Source organism: Egretta garzetta, unplaced genomic scaffold (genome assembly GCF_000687185.1).
Source record: "Egretta garzetta isolate BGI_Z169 unplaced genomic scaffold, ASM68718v1 scaffold59, whole genome shotgun sequence".
Lineage (NCBI taxonomy): Eukaryota > Metazoa > Chordata > Aves > Pelecaniformes > Ardeidae > Egretta > Egretta garzetta.
This window is the reverse complement of record NW_009267230.1, coordinates 3,254,522-3,272,537: the sequence shown is the minus strand read 5'-3', so window position 1 is coordinate 3,272,537 and position 18,016 is coordinate 3,254,522. Positions and strand designations below refer to the sequence as shown.

At 37.7% G+C, this 18,016-nt stretch overlaps 1 protein-coding gene across 2 annotated transcripts in view; it reads left to right on the top strand.

Annotated features, from left to right (window-relative positions):
* The window catches only part of AMACR (alpha-methylacyl-CoA racemase), a 22,424-nt gene extending 5,880 nt beyond the window's left edge, over positions 1–16,544 (top strand). For both annotated transcript variants that reach the window (XM_035902694.1, XM_035902695.1), the window contains exons 3-5: positions 1,402–1,562; positions 7,166–7,352; positions 15,861–16,544. In XM_035902694.1, coding sequence (XP_035758587.1) covers positions 1,402–1,562; positions 7,166–7,352; positions 15,861–16,270 — 758 coding nt within the window. In that variant the 3' untranslated portion in view covers positions 16,271–16,544. The remainder of the gene's footprint in view (positions 1–1,401; positions 1,563–7,165; positions 7,353–15,860) is intronic.
* Positions 16,545–18,016: the final 1,472 nt, after the last annotated feature.

Here is an 18,016-nt window from a genome sequence, read left to right as displayed (position 1 = left end):
GAGTCAGTATGGAAACAGTATAGTCCATCGCTACCTTAGATTGTAAGGTACCTTAGATTTGTACTTCCTGTTTACAAAAAAGGTTTTTTTTTTTCTCTGGAGCCGATTAAATCAGTAGTATTTTGGTTAGCGCTATCTTCCTAAAATGTAAGCATTTTGCTTGAAATTTCACAGGTCAAGGTTTTCTGCCTATTTAAAGAAAATAGGACAAGGTGTTTGGGGGGTATCATTCCTCAAAAATGAAATCTCATAGCCTGAATATTTCCTGGTGAGCTCTGGCTTTCTTTAACTAAAAAATGGCTTGCATTAGAAACTCCAGATACAAGTTAGTATGTTAATCTGCCAGTGGCTATGATGACCTTTAGACTATGAGAAGTGATGTTGTAGTCAGCAACAGGGTTTTATGCTTGCACTACAGGCTTTGGCAACATCTTTATACTGTGCACTCAGTTGCTTGCACTTAGGAAGTGCATTAAACCATGAGCTAACTAAACAATGCATCAGAATCATGCAGTTCTCAGGAAATTGTGGCCATGTATGCTGCAAGTCTCAGACCTTAGGCTACAGGCATAGGAGTGATACGATTATACCACAGAGTTTCTTGCTTGCCCAAAGGGAATCTCTGTGAGGAAACTACAAAGAGTAAGGTGACAGTAAAGAGGTTGTTCAGGACAGCAGAGAAATGCTAAAAGATTCCAAGCTGCGTTTGAAGTAAACTGACTTAGCCTTTGGTCTGTTCCCTTTCATTTCTGCATAATTTCTGGCATAAACCTAAGTTCCCTGCATTGCATGCAATCAGAGGTAACCTTTCTGTGTTATTGACCTATTTCTTTTACAAGCAACCTTTTTTTTTTTTTCCAAAGGTGGTTGAAGAGGGAGGAAAGGAGTGAAGTGTAATTGTTGGTGTGAAATCCTTTGTTATGATTATTAATTCATGGTTCTGTGCACAGAATACTGTACATCTGCATTTTTACTTTAAAAGATTAGGAGAATAAAAACTTACCAAAGGTGCTTTGAGACATGTTCATAATGACTATTGAATTCTTATGGGGGAGGTTCTATGTATGTAGAAAGTACTAATACAGAATTTCCATGCACAACGTTGTTGAATTAAATTTTGTTCTTATATAGCCAAATTATCAATGGTTTATCTGTGAGACTTTTATTAATCTCTTTAATTAAATGCATCTTCACTAATATGATTTCAGATATTCTTTTGTGAATTAAAGAGTAACTGTTTGCTAAGACACAGCTGAGTAGAGGCAGAAGACTGTTGGTAGAAGTTTGCTTTATCCCTTGTTTACTTGCATAGATTGAAAAGAATGAACCTTTAATTGTAGAAATGTAGAAATGAAGGTTTGTAATTAATTTTATACTTAGTTTTACTTTGTTTACTGTCAGGTGTGCTGTCAAAGCTGGGTAGAAAAGATGAAAATCCTTATGCACCTATAAATCTTCTGGCTGATTTTGCTGGTGGAGGTGTCATGTGCGCAATGGGCATTGTTATAGCCCTTTATGAACGTACCAAATCTGGAAAAGGGCAGGTCATCGATGCAAGCATGGTAAGTTTGGTCTTGAGGAAAGTGGGGTTTCTTAGGTTTGCTTCTTTGGTTTTTTTTTTCTTACTCTGGGTCTGTAAAAGGGAGGAAATTGGAGCTATTCATAAGGTTTAAAATGGAGAACTTGGGAAAGGGAAAGTATGTAATCTCATAAAATGGCTATTTCTTCACCTGCAAACAGTTTTCACATATCACTGTTGCCATAACATCTTTATGACATGGGACACATACTGTGGCTTTCCCCCTGTGCCATTCCCTATCTTTCCTTTTACTAGACTGCCTTCTTCAAAACATATTAACTGTATATATTTGATGAGTAAGTTTGGTGCAGGGAAGTAGGGTGTATAATGAGCAATTAACAGCATGCTTAACAGCACAAATGATGATCCTAATGAAATAAAGAATTGCATTAGCTTTATCCAAGATCCATCTGCTCATGGATTTGTGACAGGTCATATCTTATTAGAAGCACTGCTCCCTCAAATAATTGCACTGCTATGGATTATTGCCAAGAAGTCAATTTCAAACACTTTATGTTAATGTGCCATAGAATAAATGAAAGGATAAATTAGCTTAATAGTGAATACTATGGATTTTTTTACTGCAAGGCCACCCACTTACACACAGAGGAAAAATACATATTTACATTTATCCTTGAAACCTCTATTATCTGCAAGTGTTTTTTCTCTCTCTGTCTCTCTCTTTTTCTGTTTTTCTTTTTAAAGAGCGTTGCAATTAAAATTTGACCTCCTTTCAGGGTTTTGTGATACGGTTAAGGCTATAATTTGGACTTAAATATAAATGGAAACAAATTACATTAATTTAAAAAAATCCCTTTGTTGAAGAGGTCTTGAAGGTAGGAGAATAGCAAGAGATTATACCTATCTTGACTTGAGTAAGTTTTTGACAAATTCACATGACATTCTCAGAAGCAGGGCATGGCATTATGGTCTAGATGAGAATTCTATGGGATCAGTGCAAAACTGGTCTAATGTTTTACCCCGAAAATAGTTAATTAGTAGTTGATAGTCAAAACGAAAAACTTAATTGATGGGAGTTCCACAGACGTCTGTTGGTTTTTTTCAGTGTTTTCTGCAATAAGCTGAATGATGGATGAGTGATTGTACTTAGTAAATTAACAGATTATATGCATGTGGGAAGAACTACAAGTATGTTGGACACTTGGATTAGAATTGAAAATGACCTTTTCAAATTGGAGAAATGACCTGAAAAAAATTGGCTGAAATCCTTGGAGACTGCTGCTCTAGTTTTCTTAGGCAGAAACAATTTGCTGCACAAATGCAATATGAGAACAATTGGCTAAAGTACAATCCTGGGCGTTTGTAGTAGTCACAAGCTGAACATGAGTCAACAGTATCATGCTGTTGTAAAACACACACACACTGTATTAGGATGTATAAACAGGAAACAGAGCCAGCAGACTTTCTGAAGTAATTCTTCTAATCTATTCAATTTTTATAAGGCCTCAGGAATACTGTTTCTGACACTAGCCATCATCTTTCAAAAAAAATGACCTATTTAAGGAAGTCCAAGAAACACAACAAAAATGATGTGAGTCTAAAAACATGACCTACAATGGAGAATTGAAGGGGTTTGCATATTTGTAAAGCAAAACCCACAGAATTGTGACAAGTCTTCAAATATTTAAAAAGACATTTCTTCTAGTTTGGAGTATTACCTTATTTTCACTATTGGTACTTTAAGTCATTAAAAGAATTTGTTATGAGAAGAATCAACGTAAGTCCACTAACGTCCTAATGAGATCTCTGTCTCATTGGGAATGGAATGTGTTGTGGGTTTTTGTGGTTTTAAGCCCTCAAAACTTCTCTCTTTCAATTTTTTCTTGTCTCGTTCTATTTGAGGAATTTACAGTTCCCTGCTGATGTTCCTGGTGACCTGTGAAGTGGATGGAATATTGTCCAGTATCACTGGATGTACTTTACCTGGCATTTTGTTATGTTCCTTTCACTTGAAAAGACTTTCAGTGAGACAGCTGAAAAACATACATGCATCATCAACAGCAAAGACAGTGAAATAGACTGGGTTGATGAGCCTGGTTTTACATCTAAGTTTATTTCATGGAAGTAGATATTTTTAAAATCACAGTACCACAGCATTTCAGCTGTCATTTTGTTTTAACATTTTTTTTTATTTAATAGGCCTATTACTTAAGTTGTTGTACAGTTTAGGTAGTCTGAATATGTTGATGTTAATTAATGGTGGAATTTTCTACAGTAGAAGAGGAAAAACTAATTTATTTTTTAGCAGCTTTGTGTCCTCAGGATTACTTTTATTAAGTTTTCATCTTACTTTATGGATTGTTTTACTGACTGCTTGTTTGTTTTTTCCTTTTATTGCAGTGTCTATTTTTCTGAGGTAATATAAAAAAATTAATTATTTCTTGTCTTTGAGGTTAGTAATTCTAGATGGAGATCTGAATTTTTGTGATAGAAGAATTTGTTATTTATCTTTTATTTCTAATTACTACGCTGAAAGCTGAAAAAATGGCTTGGGAGCATTCTTGTCATCAGTAGTATACACAAGAGGAACTCCTCTAGTTAGTGAAACTAAACCGATGCAAGAAGAGGGTAGAGAGGATCAGGCCAAGGGCTCGATTTGCATCACCTGTTCACAGCATCCAGTCTTAACGTTGCGCTGAGTACAAAGTACACATGAGGGCCTGCGTTGCAGCTGTCTACCTCAGAAGAATTAAGTGGCTGGTGTGAACTGATTCACATTAGTCGCTGTCCCTTCTCAATGACTCTGTAGGGATCGTAGGTATCTTACAGTGAGCCTGATAGTTCCCGTGTGCTCAGTAGGATGTGGAGTGAACACCACAATATGATACAGTAGGCACAATTGTACACCTGCACTCTCATAGCATGCTGGAATAGAGGCATGTGAGGCAGGGCCACACTTTAGGTTCACTCCAAATTCAGACACAGAGCCTTCTGCTGATAGTAGGCATCTGACCAAGCATGACTCATTCTTTGTGAAGACAGCCACAGGAGAAGATGGTGGTAATGATCACTTGTATAATTGTCTCATGGCAAGAGCATTTAGCTGTCCCACAGAAGACTGGGGTTCCAGGTTTTTCACAGCCTGGAGCTATTCAAAACCAAAACTCCCACGTCCTAGAGGCATTCATCAGTCACAAGGATAAAGATTAGGTTGATGTGGGTTCGTTCTTAGTTTTTTCCAACCATTTCACTCCGCAGAAGGAACAGAAGAGTTGCGGAGCAGAGAGGTCACCCCATGGTGTACTCTACACCAGCCTCTGGATTCTTGTCCCTGCTTCAGAGACTGCTGATGCTTTTAATTAAGTGAAATGCGTAACCGTTATTGTAGTCATTCTGCAATTAGGCTTAAGTGGAGTCTCCCTGCATTGTCCTTTTCATGTTTTAAAAGAACGTGACCATATTAGTGTGTGTGTGGTGTTATTTGAGCATGCCTTTGGAGGTTTAGTGCAGATGTTAGACACCTTTTTACTTGTCTCTGAATTGCAGTGGGCCTCAGGCAGAAGCTAGCTGTCCAGTTGCCCAGCCAGGGATATTTCTAAAGTCCCCATACCAGTCCAAAACAGATGTACTATTTTATTTTAAGTGTTTCCAGCGTAAGTAGCACTGTACATAGGTATTGTAAGCAGTTCTGTCAGCACCAAAATCTAATTTGGAGTTAAAGCTTATTCTGGTATTATCTTCATCTATTATTATCCTTATTTCCAATGTTTTTACGTATTTTTTTGTTAATATGAGCAATGCAAGATCAGATCATTAGTAAAGCAAACACTATTTTGATATCCTTGCAATCATTTTGCAAACATGTAGATGAAGGTATACAATATTTTTTCATATGAAAGTACTTTCACTGACTTTAACACATCACAAGTAGGGCAGACGTATTCCTGTCCTTGTGGCAGGTACTTGAGAAACAGGCCAAGTAATGCACATTAAATGAAGAAGCCTTCATGACCAAAGATTTGCATGTTTTAAATTCTTGCTTAGAAAGGTAGAAACTCATAGATCTTTCCACATGAAAATTCAGTAGCTTTTTATTTTTGTACAGCCACTGTGCTTTTCTCTATAGACAATATTAGGTTTATTTTACACATCTGAAAATGCATGAATCAAAATTATACAGCTTAGGTTTTCCTCTGTTCCACTGGAACGTTTCTGGCCATATAGTGTTACTGCCTCATCTTCTCTTACAGTTTTTCTAATGCAATTGAAAGAAAAATGGATTCTGCTGGTGAGCAAAACTGTAGGATGTGATTTTTCTTGTGTGAGAAATGTCTCAATAATTTTTCTTGAGGCAGGTTCTTTGGTGAAGGAAAAAAATACCTTTATTCACAATTGCAATGGCAGGTGCCCGCAAGCAGAAGAGCACACCATGGTTACACAGCATGGCTCATATACCCTCGCTCGTGACACACAGAGCCCTCCCCTGTTTCCCCACTGGCTGAGTACTCCAGGTTCACAACCTATCCAATGCTTATTTCTGACCGACACAGCATACACGGCTTTTGGTTGCCAACCTGTGACTTTTCAAATTTCTGTTTTCCCTCTGGGAGGTGGTAATGTTTTGTTTACAAGCTGTGAGGTGGTAACGGCTTGTTCTACAAGCCTTCTTAGCAATTGGACTCCTGTCCAATATCCCTAAAAAGTCCAGCTGCTGCAGGTTGTTTTTACAAGCTTGTTTTACAAGCTTTCTTATCACTGCAAGTGCATTTCAACACCACACCTATCTTTCCTGAGCAGTGTGGCTTCCCTTTGCAAAAACACAATAGTTTTCTTTCTTACAGCTTGGAAAGACTGGTACAAACTTGATAATTACTGAAAAGCTGAAGAAACTCAATTTTCATCTGGTTGTACTCTACATAGCCAAAATTTTAAGGAGCAAGTTGGAACAGGATAAATCATGTTTTCTAGTGCTGTATTCATCAGACACTTACCTTGCTATGTCTATTTACCTGCCAGTGATGAGAGTAGGAGAATAATTTTTTTTTAACTTAGTGAAGGAGTTTAGCTTCCCAGTTCCCATAATATAAGGGAGCTTTAATAATTGATTTCCTTCCAGTTTTCTTCTAAAAGTAGCAGTCTTATTACAATCAGTATGTTCAAAGAAATTAATGTTGAGACAAAAATTTGATACTTATAGGACTGGCACAGGTATCTTTATTTCCAGAGGTTTAGAAGGCTTGATGGCTGTCAGATACTTAACGTTCTGTAGAGCCAAGAAGCTGTCCTATCACCTAAAGTGACTTACATTTTCTTTGTGAACTCCTAATGATTATAAACTTGCTAAACAAGGAAACTTTGTTCGTTGAAAGTGTGTCGTCCATCTGCAGCTGTATTATTACATTTATGCTCCTTCTTATTCTCTAATTCTAGATGATTTCACATATGCAATATAAACACTAATTGAAAATTTTAAGAAATGAAACTGCTTACCAGAGATTTTGACATTAAAAATCTTAGCAAAGGACAGAACTGGTAGTAGTTTTTTGCTGTTTTGTTTTATGAAAAAATAAGGTAACATGCTAACTAAGGTAGTGAAGCTCTTACTTTTTCCTGTAAATCTTCAAGGTAGAAGGAGTAGCATACCTAAGTTCTTTCCTGTGGAAATGGCAACGTTTGGGAAGTTGGACCAGACCTCGAGGTGAGAACCTGCTAGATAGCGGTGCACCTTTTTATGAAACCTACAAGACTTCCGATGGAAAGTTCATGGGTGTTGGTGCCATTGAGCCTCAATTCTATGAGCAGTTAATAAAGGGTAAGTAGCTTGGAGCAGTTGCTTCACACCAGCAAAGCATAACTGAATGAATACTTTAATACTTGATTTTGATTCATGACATTGGTTATGTTGATTTCCTTGTAAAAGCCAAACACTTCTTGCAGCTAATTGGGCAGTAGTGTTCAGCTGACTATTTCTTCTTCTAGCAATTGCTTTCTTTCTTTTTCATCCCTTCTTCACCTTACCCTCAGAAACTGCACTTAGGTAATGGTAGTCTGTGGCTGGAGCACTAAACAATATTTTTGGGAGCCACCTTTTTCAAGGGTTTGTGAATATACTTTAAAAATGAGACCTAATTCTTTGGTATTGCAAATAAAATTTCAAGCAAGTTCAGTTATTCATACTCTTCTTTTAAAAAAAAGAAACTCTTTAAATTGTTTCAGAAATGAATGTTGATTGGAAGTAGTTCTTAATATTTCTTGAGCTTTATAAATTAATTTCCACCACACAACTTCAGAGTGCTTTTAGTGTCCAGCTATGGATATAATTTTTGTATTTGACTGAAAAATCTTTAAATATGACTATAAAATATGATTTATCTGTTTGATAAATTAGAATGGGTCACACAAAATAAATAATTCTGTGAAGTTAAAACAGAAATTTGCAGGTGCCACTTTACCTTTGAACTGTTTGTGTGCTTTTGATCAGATGTGCTCTTGGTTTCTTAGTGGTTATTTAATTTAAAAATAATTTCTTCTGTTGTGCTCCTTTGGTAGATTGCTATGGTTTCCATACAGAATTTATGAAAATATAAAAAATTCACAAAAGAATTTGGTATTTATTGTCTTTCTATTACCCTGAATATGAAGGGTATAAAAATTATCAATCTAATTTTAGTTTTGCTCAAGGAGTAGAAGGAATACCAACAAAGTATCTACCTAAAGTAGCTGTACCCAGTATTGCATGAACCACTTTTGTACGTGCACGACTTACACGTGGTGAGTCTTTGCCAAATGAGGGTGGCACTGGAGTTGCTCCTTATTCTTGCTCAGTCTTTCCCCAGTGATTATTTCTTGAATTGTAGCTTGGATACCTGCACTGGTTTTGGCTGCGATAGAGTCAATTTTCTTCACAGTAGCTGGTATGGGGCTGTGTTTTGGATTTGTGCTGGAAACAGCGCTGATAACCCAGGGATGTTTTCATTACTGCTGAGCAGGGCTTACACAGAGCCAAGGCCTTTTCTGCTCCTCACCCCACCCCACCAGCAAGGAGGCTGGGGGGCACAAGAAGCTGGGAGGGGGCACAGCTGGGACAGCTGACCCCGACTGGCCAGAGGGGCATCCCACACCATATGACATCATGGTCAGCCTATAAAGGCCAGAGGGAGAGGTTGCGGGGGTGGGGGGGCCCTGCTCGGGGACTGGCTGGGCATCGATGGGTCGATGTTGAGCAATTGTTTTCATTTGCATCACTTGTTTTTCTTGGGTTTTATTTTTCTCTCTCCTTGTTACTGGTTTTCCCCCCCTCTTTTCCTTACAATTTTTTTATTATTGTTTGTTTGTAATTATTAAACTGTTTTTATCTCAACCCGTGAGTTTCTTTCTCACTTTTACTCTTCCAATTCTCCCCCCATCCCACTGGGGGAAAAGGGAGTGCGTGAGCAGCTGTGTGGTACTCAGTTGCTGGCTGGACTTAAACCATGACAATTCCTCTCACAAGCAGTTACTGCCAGCTCAGCCCCAATCAGCTACATTGCTCTAACAAGAGCATAGTCAGTGCCAAGGCCTGCACTTCCAGGAGTTTTTGAAATCCAGGAGCATGGTAAGGTGGAATGAAGTTACGGGATTGTGAGGTGGGGTATGCCTTTGATGAGCAGGATCCCAAAGAGAGATCTTGTTCTGTACGCTTTGGCTTTGTTCTCTCGCAACCTGTGGCACTCCCAAAGTTCTTGCATGTCTGTGGCTATAAATGGCTGCTTCTCTGTGTAACTTAAAAAGGGCTGTGCAATTGCATAGAATATTCAGATTGGTACGTGCTGATACATGGAACGCATAAGGAAGGCTTCTGGAGTGACTCAGGGACATGTCTCGCATTATGTGCTGCCCGCAGATCAGATGAGAAGTTTGGAAGAGCCATGTTCTTGGCTGAAGAAGCTGGTACTTTGTCTCTCAGTGTCCTGTTTGTGAACTCCAGTTCTAAGCCACTCGATCTTGAAAAAGATGGTATGGTTGATTATTCTACACTTTGCAGTTATTTGAAATGTTATCTAATCCCTTGAGATTTTTTTGCTTGCAAGAAATGGAGAACAAAAATAAATATAAAACTATATCAAACTAAAATGTAAGCCTTTGCTCTGGAAGTCAGGGAATTTGGAATTCCCGTACGTGTCTTCAGGGAGAATGACTGTATTAAATATAAAGGAAAAAAGAAAATAATAAAGCTGCTTACTCAAATACCCATATGGTTGGCTTAAAGTGATCAAACACCTGTCTGCAGTATTGATGGCTGCAGTATTTTATTCCTCTCTAGAGATTAAGTTGAATAGCACTTACTTTTAAGCTATACGAGTGGGATGGAATCTACATTTGTTCAAAAAGAAAAGAAATTCTGTAATGAAGTCTGGTCTTGTTTGTCACTCTTCTTCTCAGTGAACCTTTGCTGGACACTCCAGCTTTCTTTTATTGATCATTGCTACAGGGCAAGACTCAGACTTTTCTTGCTCAACCAGCCAGCCAGCTTATCTAGAAAGAAGCCTCTGATGGATGAATCCAGTGGTCAGTAACATGATCACTGACTGGTCTCTGTCTTATTTAGATAACTCTTTACTGAGGAAAATGTTAAAATTCTCTGTCTTCCTCTTAGTTGTTTCTCAGAAGTTCAGAGTAGAAAGTTGAAGCAGCAACTGTGAATTCATCTGCCTATACTGGCACAGCCACATTGGACAACTTTATTTTCATGTTTGAGAGTATTCCTTATGCTTACAAGGCACAAAAATGGCTTTATTTAAAAGCTGAAGTTTCAAAAATAGTTATTCCAGCAGTAAAGAACTGGTGTGTCCATTCGTAAGTAGACAACAACTGCAATCACAGCTGTGCCTGTGTTTCAGTCTGTTTCAGTCATACTTAAAAAATCCAACATACAGACTACAGTCTTCTAAGGAGATTTGGGTTTTTACCTTTAACTGTATCACAGTCTTTGCTGGTGTACAGTCAATAATTTTTCTTTGTAGAAATGTGTTGTTTAAAATATCAGACTGAGTTAAAGATTTTTCTCACAATATTGCATTTAAAATAAGTGGTCTTTCTTCATTGTATTTTAGGTGTCTATTATGAATTGTTCAGATTTTCACATAGGAAATATTTATCCTTTTCAGTAGTTATGCCTGCAGACTTTCTGAAGCAACAGTATACTAAATTAGAACAGCAGGTCCTTCTTGTGGCTTAGGGATTTTTTCCTTTCTGGGATATATATTGCAGAAATTCAATTCAGAATGTAAACCCTTGAATGTTATAGGGAAGAAAAAGCTGCTTGTGAGAATTGTATTGCTCTTTCACAAACCCAAGGAGCTTTGACTTAGGCTGAGTCGTCTGTTCCAGGCATTAATCCCCTGCTTTGAAGTAGTTTTAAAATGGTATGTTCCAGTTTCAGTTTCCATAATTTTATTTCATACTTTTTTCCCACAATTCTGTTCAGTTCTGCTAGTGAGCAATTTGGTGCTGCTCCAGATAAAATATATTCAAAAGCTACTTTATTTCTCTCTGTCCATAGTCAGAGAGTAGCTTACTTTTGCTACTCCTATGTAATAAAAACACAAGGATATGGGTGTTGCAGATATAGGAGCTGGAGATTAAAAGATTGCAGAATTGAGAAAGGAACATGATCTCTGAACCACTTGTCACTGCTCACAGAATTCTGGTTAGCTGAAGTGAAACTAATTTCCTTTTGGTTTTGGTACGCTTCAGTGTTTCCCTGCAGATTTAGGAGCTCGGTGCTGGACCAGCGTGTGGTTAATGACATGGCAAGGAAAGCTCTTAAGGGGTCTGCAGAGGGGAACTGATGAAGTTTAAGAAAATACAGCATCCCCATTTGAGAAGAATGTCAGTTTTGTAGATCATGCTTGGCAGGGAAATTACATTTCTGCTTACTGCAAATTTTTGAATTTAAAAAAAAAAAGGTTATATGAGAAACTGAAGCTATATAAAATAGGTATGGTAAATAATTGCTGTAGTAGCTGCAGTATTAGGATTTGTATTCTGGGCTCACTATTGACTATTTGCTGTTAACAAACATGCTGTAATCCTCCTTATATTTTATTACTATGAAAGTCAGCTAATAAATAACTAAAATGCCTTTGCATCTCATGAAAAATCTGATGTAAGAAACATGCTACTAATGTTAAGTCTCAATGTTTTGACAGAAAGAGACAAAGTCTTTCAACTGATCTGTAAATTGCTTCTGCAGGTTTCTCTTGATTTTTAGAAATATGTGCTTGGTATTGCTGTAGCCAGGCTACAGGAAGCATGCAGAACACAGTAAATTTTGTATATCAGGTGAGAGTAAAGGTTTGATTCTGTGTTATCATGTCGTGTAAACTGGGTTACATAGGGTGAACTTAGTATCAATTTACGTTGATGTGAAAAACACTAACAGTCATTAAAAGTTCTGAACATGTATTTTATAGCACTCTTTTCGTGCTACCTCGATACTCCTACATTGTGTGACTTCTATTTAAAAAGAAGCAAAAAAAATCAGGAAGCACTTGAAAAATGTAGTTTACATCATTATGAAGGATTTTCACAGGGCTCTCCATTTTGTGATTATAAAGTGTTGTATACTATATTAAAAATCTGCTAACGTACCAAATTCAACACAACGTTGTTATTGAGATATGCAAAGTGGACAAACAGTTTCCTCATTACACTTTAGATACCCTCAGTTACACATAATGTTAAGTTTTGTTTGAATTTACTTATCATGATACGACTTAAACATTGTACAAATAGTGTAGAGGGCCAGGTTCTTGCTGCACCAAAACATTTGCAATTGTGGTTATTAAATATGTAAACTTGGAGTACAGCCATGGATGCGTTTGCAGCAATGTAGTTCTCTGGGCCTGATCAACCTTTTGCTGAACTGTCACTTTCTAAAAAACTATTTAGTTTCGAAAATTTTGAGCAGAGAAAAAACTCTACATAGTTACTTTAATGAAAATTCCCTACTGCCTTGGAACATTCTAAAGTTCAGTTCCTTCTCAGAGCGAGAATGAATAATACTTAGAGAGAGAGCAATGGCATACACCTTATGGCTGTGGTTCGGACTAAAATTAAGGATTCCCATACTAGAGGGCTCTATTCAGTCATGTTGTGGCAACATAACATCAAAATTACTGCGCACACAATTTTCAAAAGAAAGTCAGCAAGCTAAAACAAGAAAATCCTGAAAAAAGCTGTGCTAGGGATCCTAAATAATCTTTTAAAATAGTATGGCTGAAATACTGTAAGAAACAGCTTATTTCCAAGATACCATAGCAACTTTGCTGATTTATCTAAATAATTTTACCATTTTCTGTCTCTTGAAATAGGTGCCTAATTTTACTGCAGTTTGTCTAAAAAGTTCTGTAGGAATAGGGATTTCAGTTTATTGCATTAATAAATCATGTGCAGATTTATGTCGATAAAGCTACAGCATTTAAAGGACACTTAAAGCTATATCATTATAAGGAGACTTAGTTTTTCATTTTTCAAAAATAAAAGTTATTTCAGAGCTGTACTCTGGTAGGTTACTGGGCTTCTCTGAACAAAAATCCCTAGATGAAAATTTGAGCAAAATACCTTGGAAATGAGTTGTGATTGCTTTACCAGATATTCTGTGTAAAAGATACTTTGCTTTTGATTATGTTGGGTGAAATCTGTCATCCTGTGGTAGCCCAAACAATCTGTGCTGTGTAATTGTTTCCTTGTTGACTCAGTCACTCCTGCTGTGATTCTGTTCGTCTGCACCACAAACGGTTAGCCCAAGCTGGAAAATGAGAAGCTGTAGTGCTTAAATGCTGTCAGTTCATGCTATTTAAAGTTGAAGTCGTCAGTGGTCAGTGGAAAATGAGCATGTAATATTAATCTCCAAGTTCTGCATATCGCTCTATTTTGCTAGAGCATGTATGGTTAGGTTCAGCCAACTTTCCATCTGGCATGATCTTCAAATGCAGTTGTGTAATGGGATAATGGTAGAGCTCCCTTCATGTTGGACTGGCTACTAGAACCCAAACCATAATTAATAAGCAAACAAATACTTATGAAACAATGTTTCCAATTGACAAGATTTCATGCATTGAGACAGAATCTCACGCTCAGATAGTGTGTTGTTACTCAGCCTTACTTACTGTGGAAGGTAAATTTGCCTCACCTCCTAGTTCTTAAGTAAACTATATAGCACTGTTCATCTTTAGTATTATACTTTTAAGATTAATAATCACATTAATTTTGAAAGCATTGTTAGCTTCTATTTAATGATGGATAGTCAACCAGCATGAATAATCTTCAGCTGATCTTTTTTCTAGGATGATATGAATGGTTATGAAGACTAGACTGTCAGTTTAGTGGTTTAAGGTGCACATGACTTGGTAACTCAATAAGGCCTGATGTTTACCTTGTAGTAATACTTACCCCGCTATCTGTAGGAATCTCTAGTAAGATGTGAAAATGCTTATTCCGTCTTTGACTGTGTTGATTTTCTTCTAAACATGAACAACTGGAAGACTGAGTCTGGAGACTGGCAATTTCTCTGTTTTCCTCTGCAGTACCAAAGTAACATTTCAAAGCATGTATTAATTTCCAAAACTGCTGTTAAGAATCTTGTGATCAAAAGTGAAATCCTTAAATATTAAGATAACTTGGGGGAGCCTTTGAGCTCCAAGAAGTGCATGTAGTGGAGATTATGAGCAGAAAGAAAGAACTTAAAGAGTGGAAGAATGGACATTGTCTTCCTTTCCTCTCCCCTGTATGTTTCAGTAGCTATATGTCTACCCCTCTTAGTGATAAGGAAGCTGTAGAAATAGAAGGTACAGAAAGTTTTTCTGCCTATCTACAGCTAAAGATTAGAGGAGTTCTGTGTAAATTCTACCTGCAAACAGGCACCTAGTCGCCAAGCCTATTAACAGTTGCAAGTGAAATCATCAGATACCAGATCTCCAAAGATAGAAGAAAGAATGTTCAAAATTAAATGTTTATAGAACTCCACATTTTCTCTGCCTTTTACACAGAGCTGTTTTCTAAGCAGCTCCCTTTTTTTGTTGTTTGTGAAGCATTATGATAGTTGTTCTCTATCTCTTTCTAATTTTTCAAATTAACTTCTTTCTTATCCCTGCTTTTTATGATTTTTTTCTCAGCTACATTCATGCTCCTGAATTTTAAGATATGGCTCTTTGGACAGCCTTCAATATGCCACTTCTGATTTCTATTTGATATCATAGACTCTGTTTGTACTGCTGTTTGTACTATCTCTGTTTTGAAAGTGTGGTTTAACTGCCTTTTCTCTTTCTTGTTTCTTACCGCCTTTTTGAGATAAGCCCTACAAGAAGTGAAAACAATTCTTGGATCGCCTTGAAGTAGAATGGAAGGGTAGGGAGTGCAGAGAGCAGACTCCATGAGAACAGACACAGAGATGGGAAAGGGGCTGCACAGGAGGGATGTAAACTCCCCACTGAGAGGGAAGGTGGTCCTTAGTTAAGGGAAGGACCTAGGCCTTGCCTAGTTCAGGAGATTTTCAGTACAAAGCCTGTGTGTCCACCTTCTGCTTGTGTCTTGGAAGGGATGTGCATATTGCATACCTAGGTGGTCCATGCAACTGATCTTCTGGGAAGTGGAGTTCTTCAGCAGTTAGTGAGTGTAAGGGCTCTGGGTTTCACTTTTCCAAAAGAGCAGCAGTGGAGAGTTGGAGCCTGGGAAGTGTCCTGAAGAGGATCAAACTCTGCTTGAGTCCATTCCGACTGAGGGAGTCGAGAAGCAGGTTGGTTTCATGCACATGGAGACTAGGTATATCCATCCACACCATCTTCTCGTCTCTGACACAGAAATAACTCGACTGTGTTGGACGCAGTGTAGCCTGCTGAATCTCCAGCTCTGGTGGATGTACTGGCTTCTACAAGTGTATTGCTGTAGTCCAAGACCCATTCAGCAGGCTTTTGTGTTGCTACTGCCAGGTAGAGAATACAATACCTATTATAGAAAATGTTCTCAGGACAAAACGTTACTGCTAGGCAGCTGCTGCTCTTAAGTGTTTACACAAATGAGTGTTTATTATATGTACTTAGTTAAAAGGCTGTAGCTGATGCAGTTTAGTCTAAATTGCAACTAACAGAACATTTTGTTCTTCTGTTCCCTCACCTTCAATCAATATAATAATAAAGTTTCAAGCAACTTTTAGTTGGTATGTTCTGCTGTGTTGGACTGCCTGCAGAATATGAGCTTCTCAAGGAACCTACTTACCTGTGGGCAGCACTGTGATGTATCTGAGGTATACTACAGTTAAACTTTGCTTTTCTCCTTTCAGGTCTTGGGCTAGATTCAGCTGAACTTCCCCATCAGCTTAGCGCCTCTGACTGGCCGGAAATGAAGAAAAAATTTGCATCCATATTTGCACAGAAGACACAAGCTGAGTGGTGCAGCATATTTGATGGTACTGACGCCTGTGTGACCCCTGTTTTATCCTTTGATGATGCTGCCTCACATCAGCATAACAAACAAAGAGGTTCTTTTATCAAAAATGATCAGGAAGAGATAAGTCCTAGACCTGCTCCTCTTCTATCAAGGACCCCTGCTGTTCCATCATTTAAAAGAGATCCTTTTATAGGGGAACACACAGAAGAGATACTTCTAGAATATGGATTTACTAAGCAAGAGATTGCTAAACTTTATTCTGATGAAGTAATAGAATTCAGTAAACCAAAAGCTAATTTATAATCTCTAACTATGCAGATCAGAGAAATTTCAGGCTGATACAGTATGGTTTTACATATTAAAATTTAATTATATGACAAATAAATGTTTGCATGATACAGCTTTTAAATAATTTTTTAAAAAATTATTGAAGTTTTAAATTTAATGGAAAACAGTGGGAGTTACGTACTTGTGTGCCTGAATGGTCTGCAGTCTAGAATGGTACCAATACTGTGTTCTGAAGATCTACAGAGCTTGCTTAGTAAGCTGCTGTAAATCCTCCAAATGTTTCTTTAAATACCATATCCTGTGAAATGGGTCTTTTAATTCTTAGTTACACTGTTGCTTCTCCTTCATGTAATTACAATACTTTTAATAAAATAGTTATATTCTTCCTAAACAAGTGATTGTGTTGCTTCCTCATAGATTGGAAGGGTTGTTTTTTTTCTCTATCTTATCATATTAATTCATTTGCCTTATCATGCAAAAGCAATGATTGAAATAATGCTGTTTTCTTAAGTGCTTCTGTAGAGTTATCATAAAGTAATTCTATTTTAACAGTCTGACTACATTTTCCTAATGCAGTCTCCTGATTATATTACATTTGGAATTTCAGTTTGCCTAGAAAATCACGTCAGAACAAAATTTGTTATTTTAAAATAGCTGCCAAGTATTAATACTTTCCTCTCTTCTTGGAAAAATGGTAGGCAACTTTGCTGCACAGGTCTTAAACAATGGTTATTCCATAGTGATTTTTATTTCCTTCAAAATTAAATCATCATTTGAAGCAGTCTCCTTCAAGGCAAAAAAAAAAAAAGAAAAGCTTTTAAAAAGAATTAGTTATATGGCCTTAATACAGTTTTCTTTAGTCTGACATGTCAGGAATTAGAATATGAGGGACTGGGTTTTTTGATAATTTTGTCAGCGTTAACCTTGCTGAAGATTAGTTTGTTGCTTACGAAGTCTTCCAAAGCTGAAATACACTTTAGCTCATTTTACATGTGTCATGACAAAATGTCAGCATTATTTCTATAAAAAAAACTTATACATTCTACTACATAAACACCTGCCTGGAAGCAAGGATTATCTAGTGGGTCCTGACAAGTTAGATACACAATCAGCAAAAGCATCTTAAGTTTCCAGCTGATAATCACTCTACTGTAAATTACTGGATGTTTGACACCTTCACAGTAAGAATTGACAATTTGCTTAGTCCCAGATGCATCTGATCATGTTGGAGAACAATAAATGTTGTCAAATGTAATCCCCAGTGCACCTAAGTTTTGACCCCCAAATCACTGAAGTCAATCTAAAAACTCATGTTAACTTCAGGGGTGTGGGGTGCCCCCCAAAGCCGCTCTGTTACTCCCCTCAGCAGGACAGGGGAGAGAAAAATCTATCAAAAGGCTCATGGGTTGAGATAAGGACAGGGGGAGATCACTCACCAGTTGCTGTCATGGGCAAAACAAGATTCAACTTGGGAAAATCAGTTTTAATTTATTGCCAATCAAATCAGAGTAGGATAATGAGAAATAAAGCCAAATCTTAAAACACCTTCCCCCCACCCATCCCTTCTTCCCGGGCTCAACTTCACTCCTGATTTCTCTCCCTCCTCCCCTCCAGCAGTGCAGGGGGACGGGAATGGAGGTTGGGGTCAGTCCATCACACACTGTCTCTGCCGCTCCTTCCGCCTCAGGAGAGGAGTCCTCACACTCCTCCCCTGCTCCAGCCTGGGGTCCCTCCCACAGCCGACAGTCCTCCACAAACCTC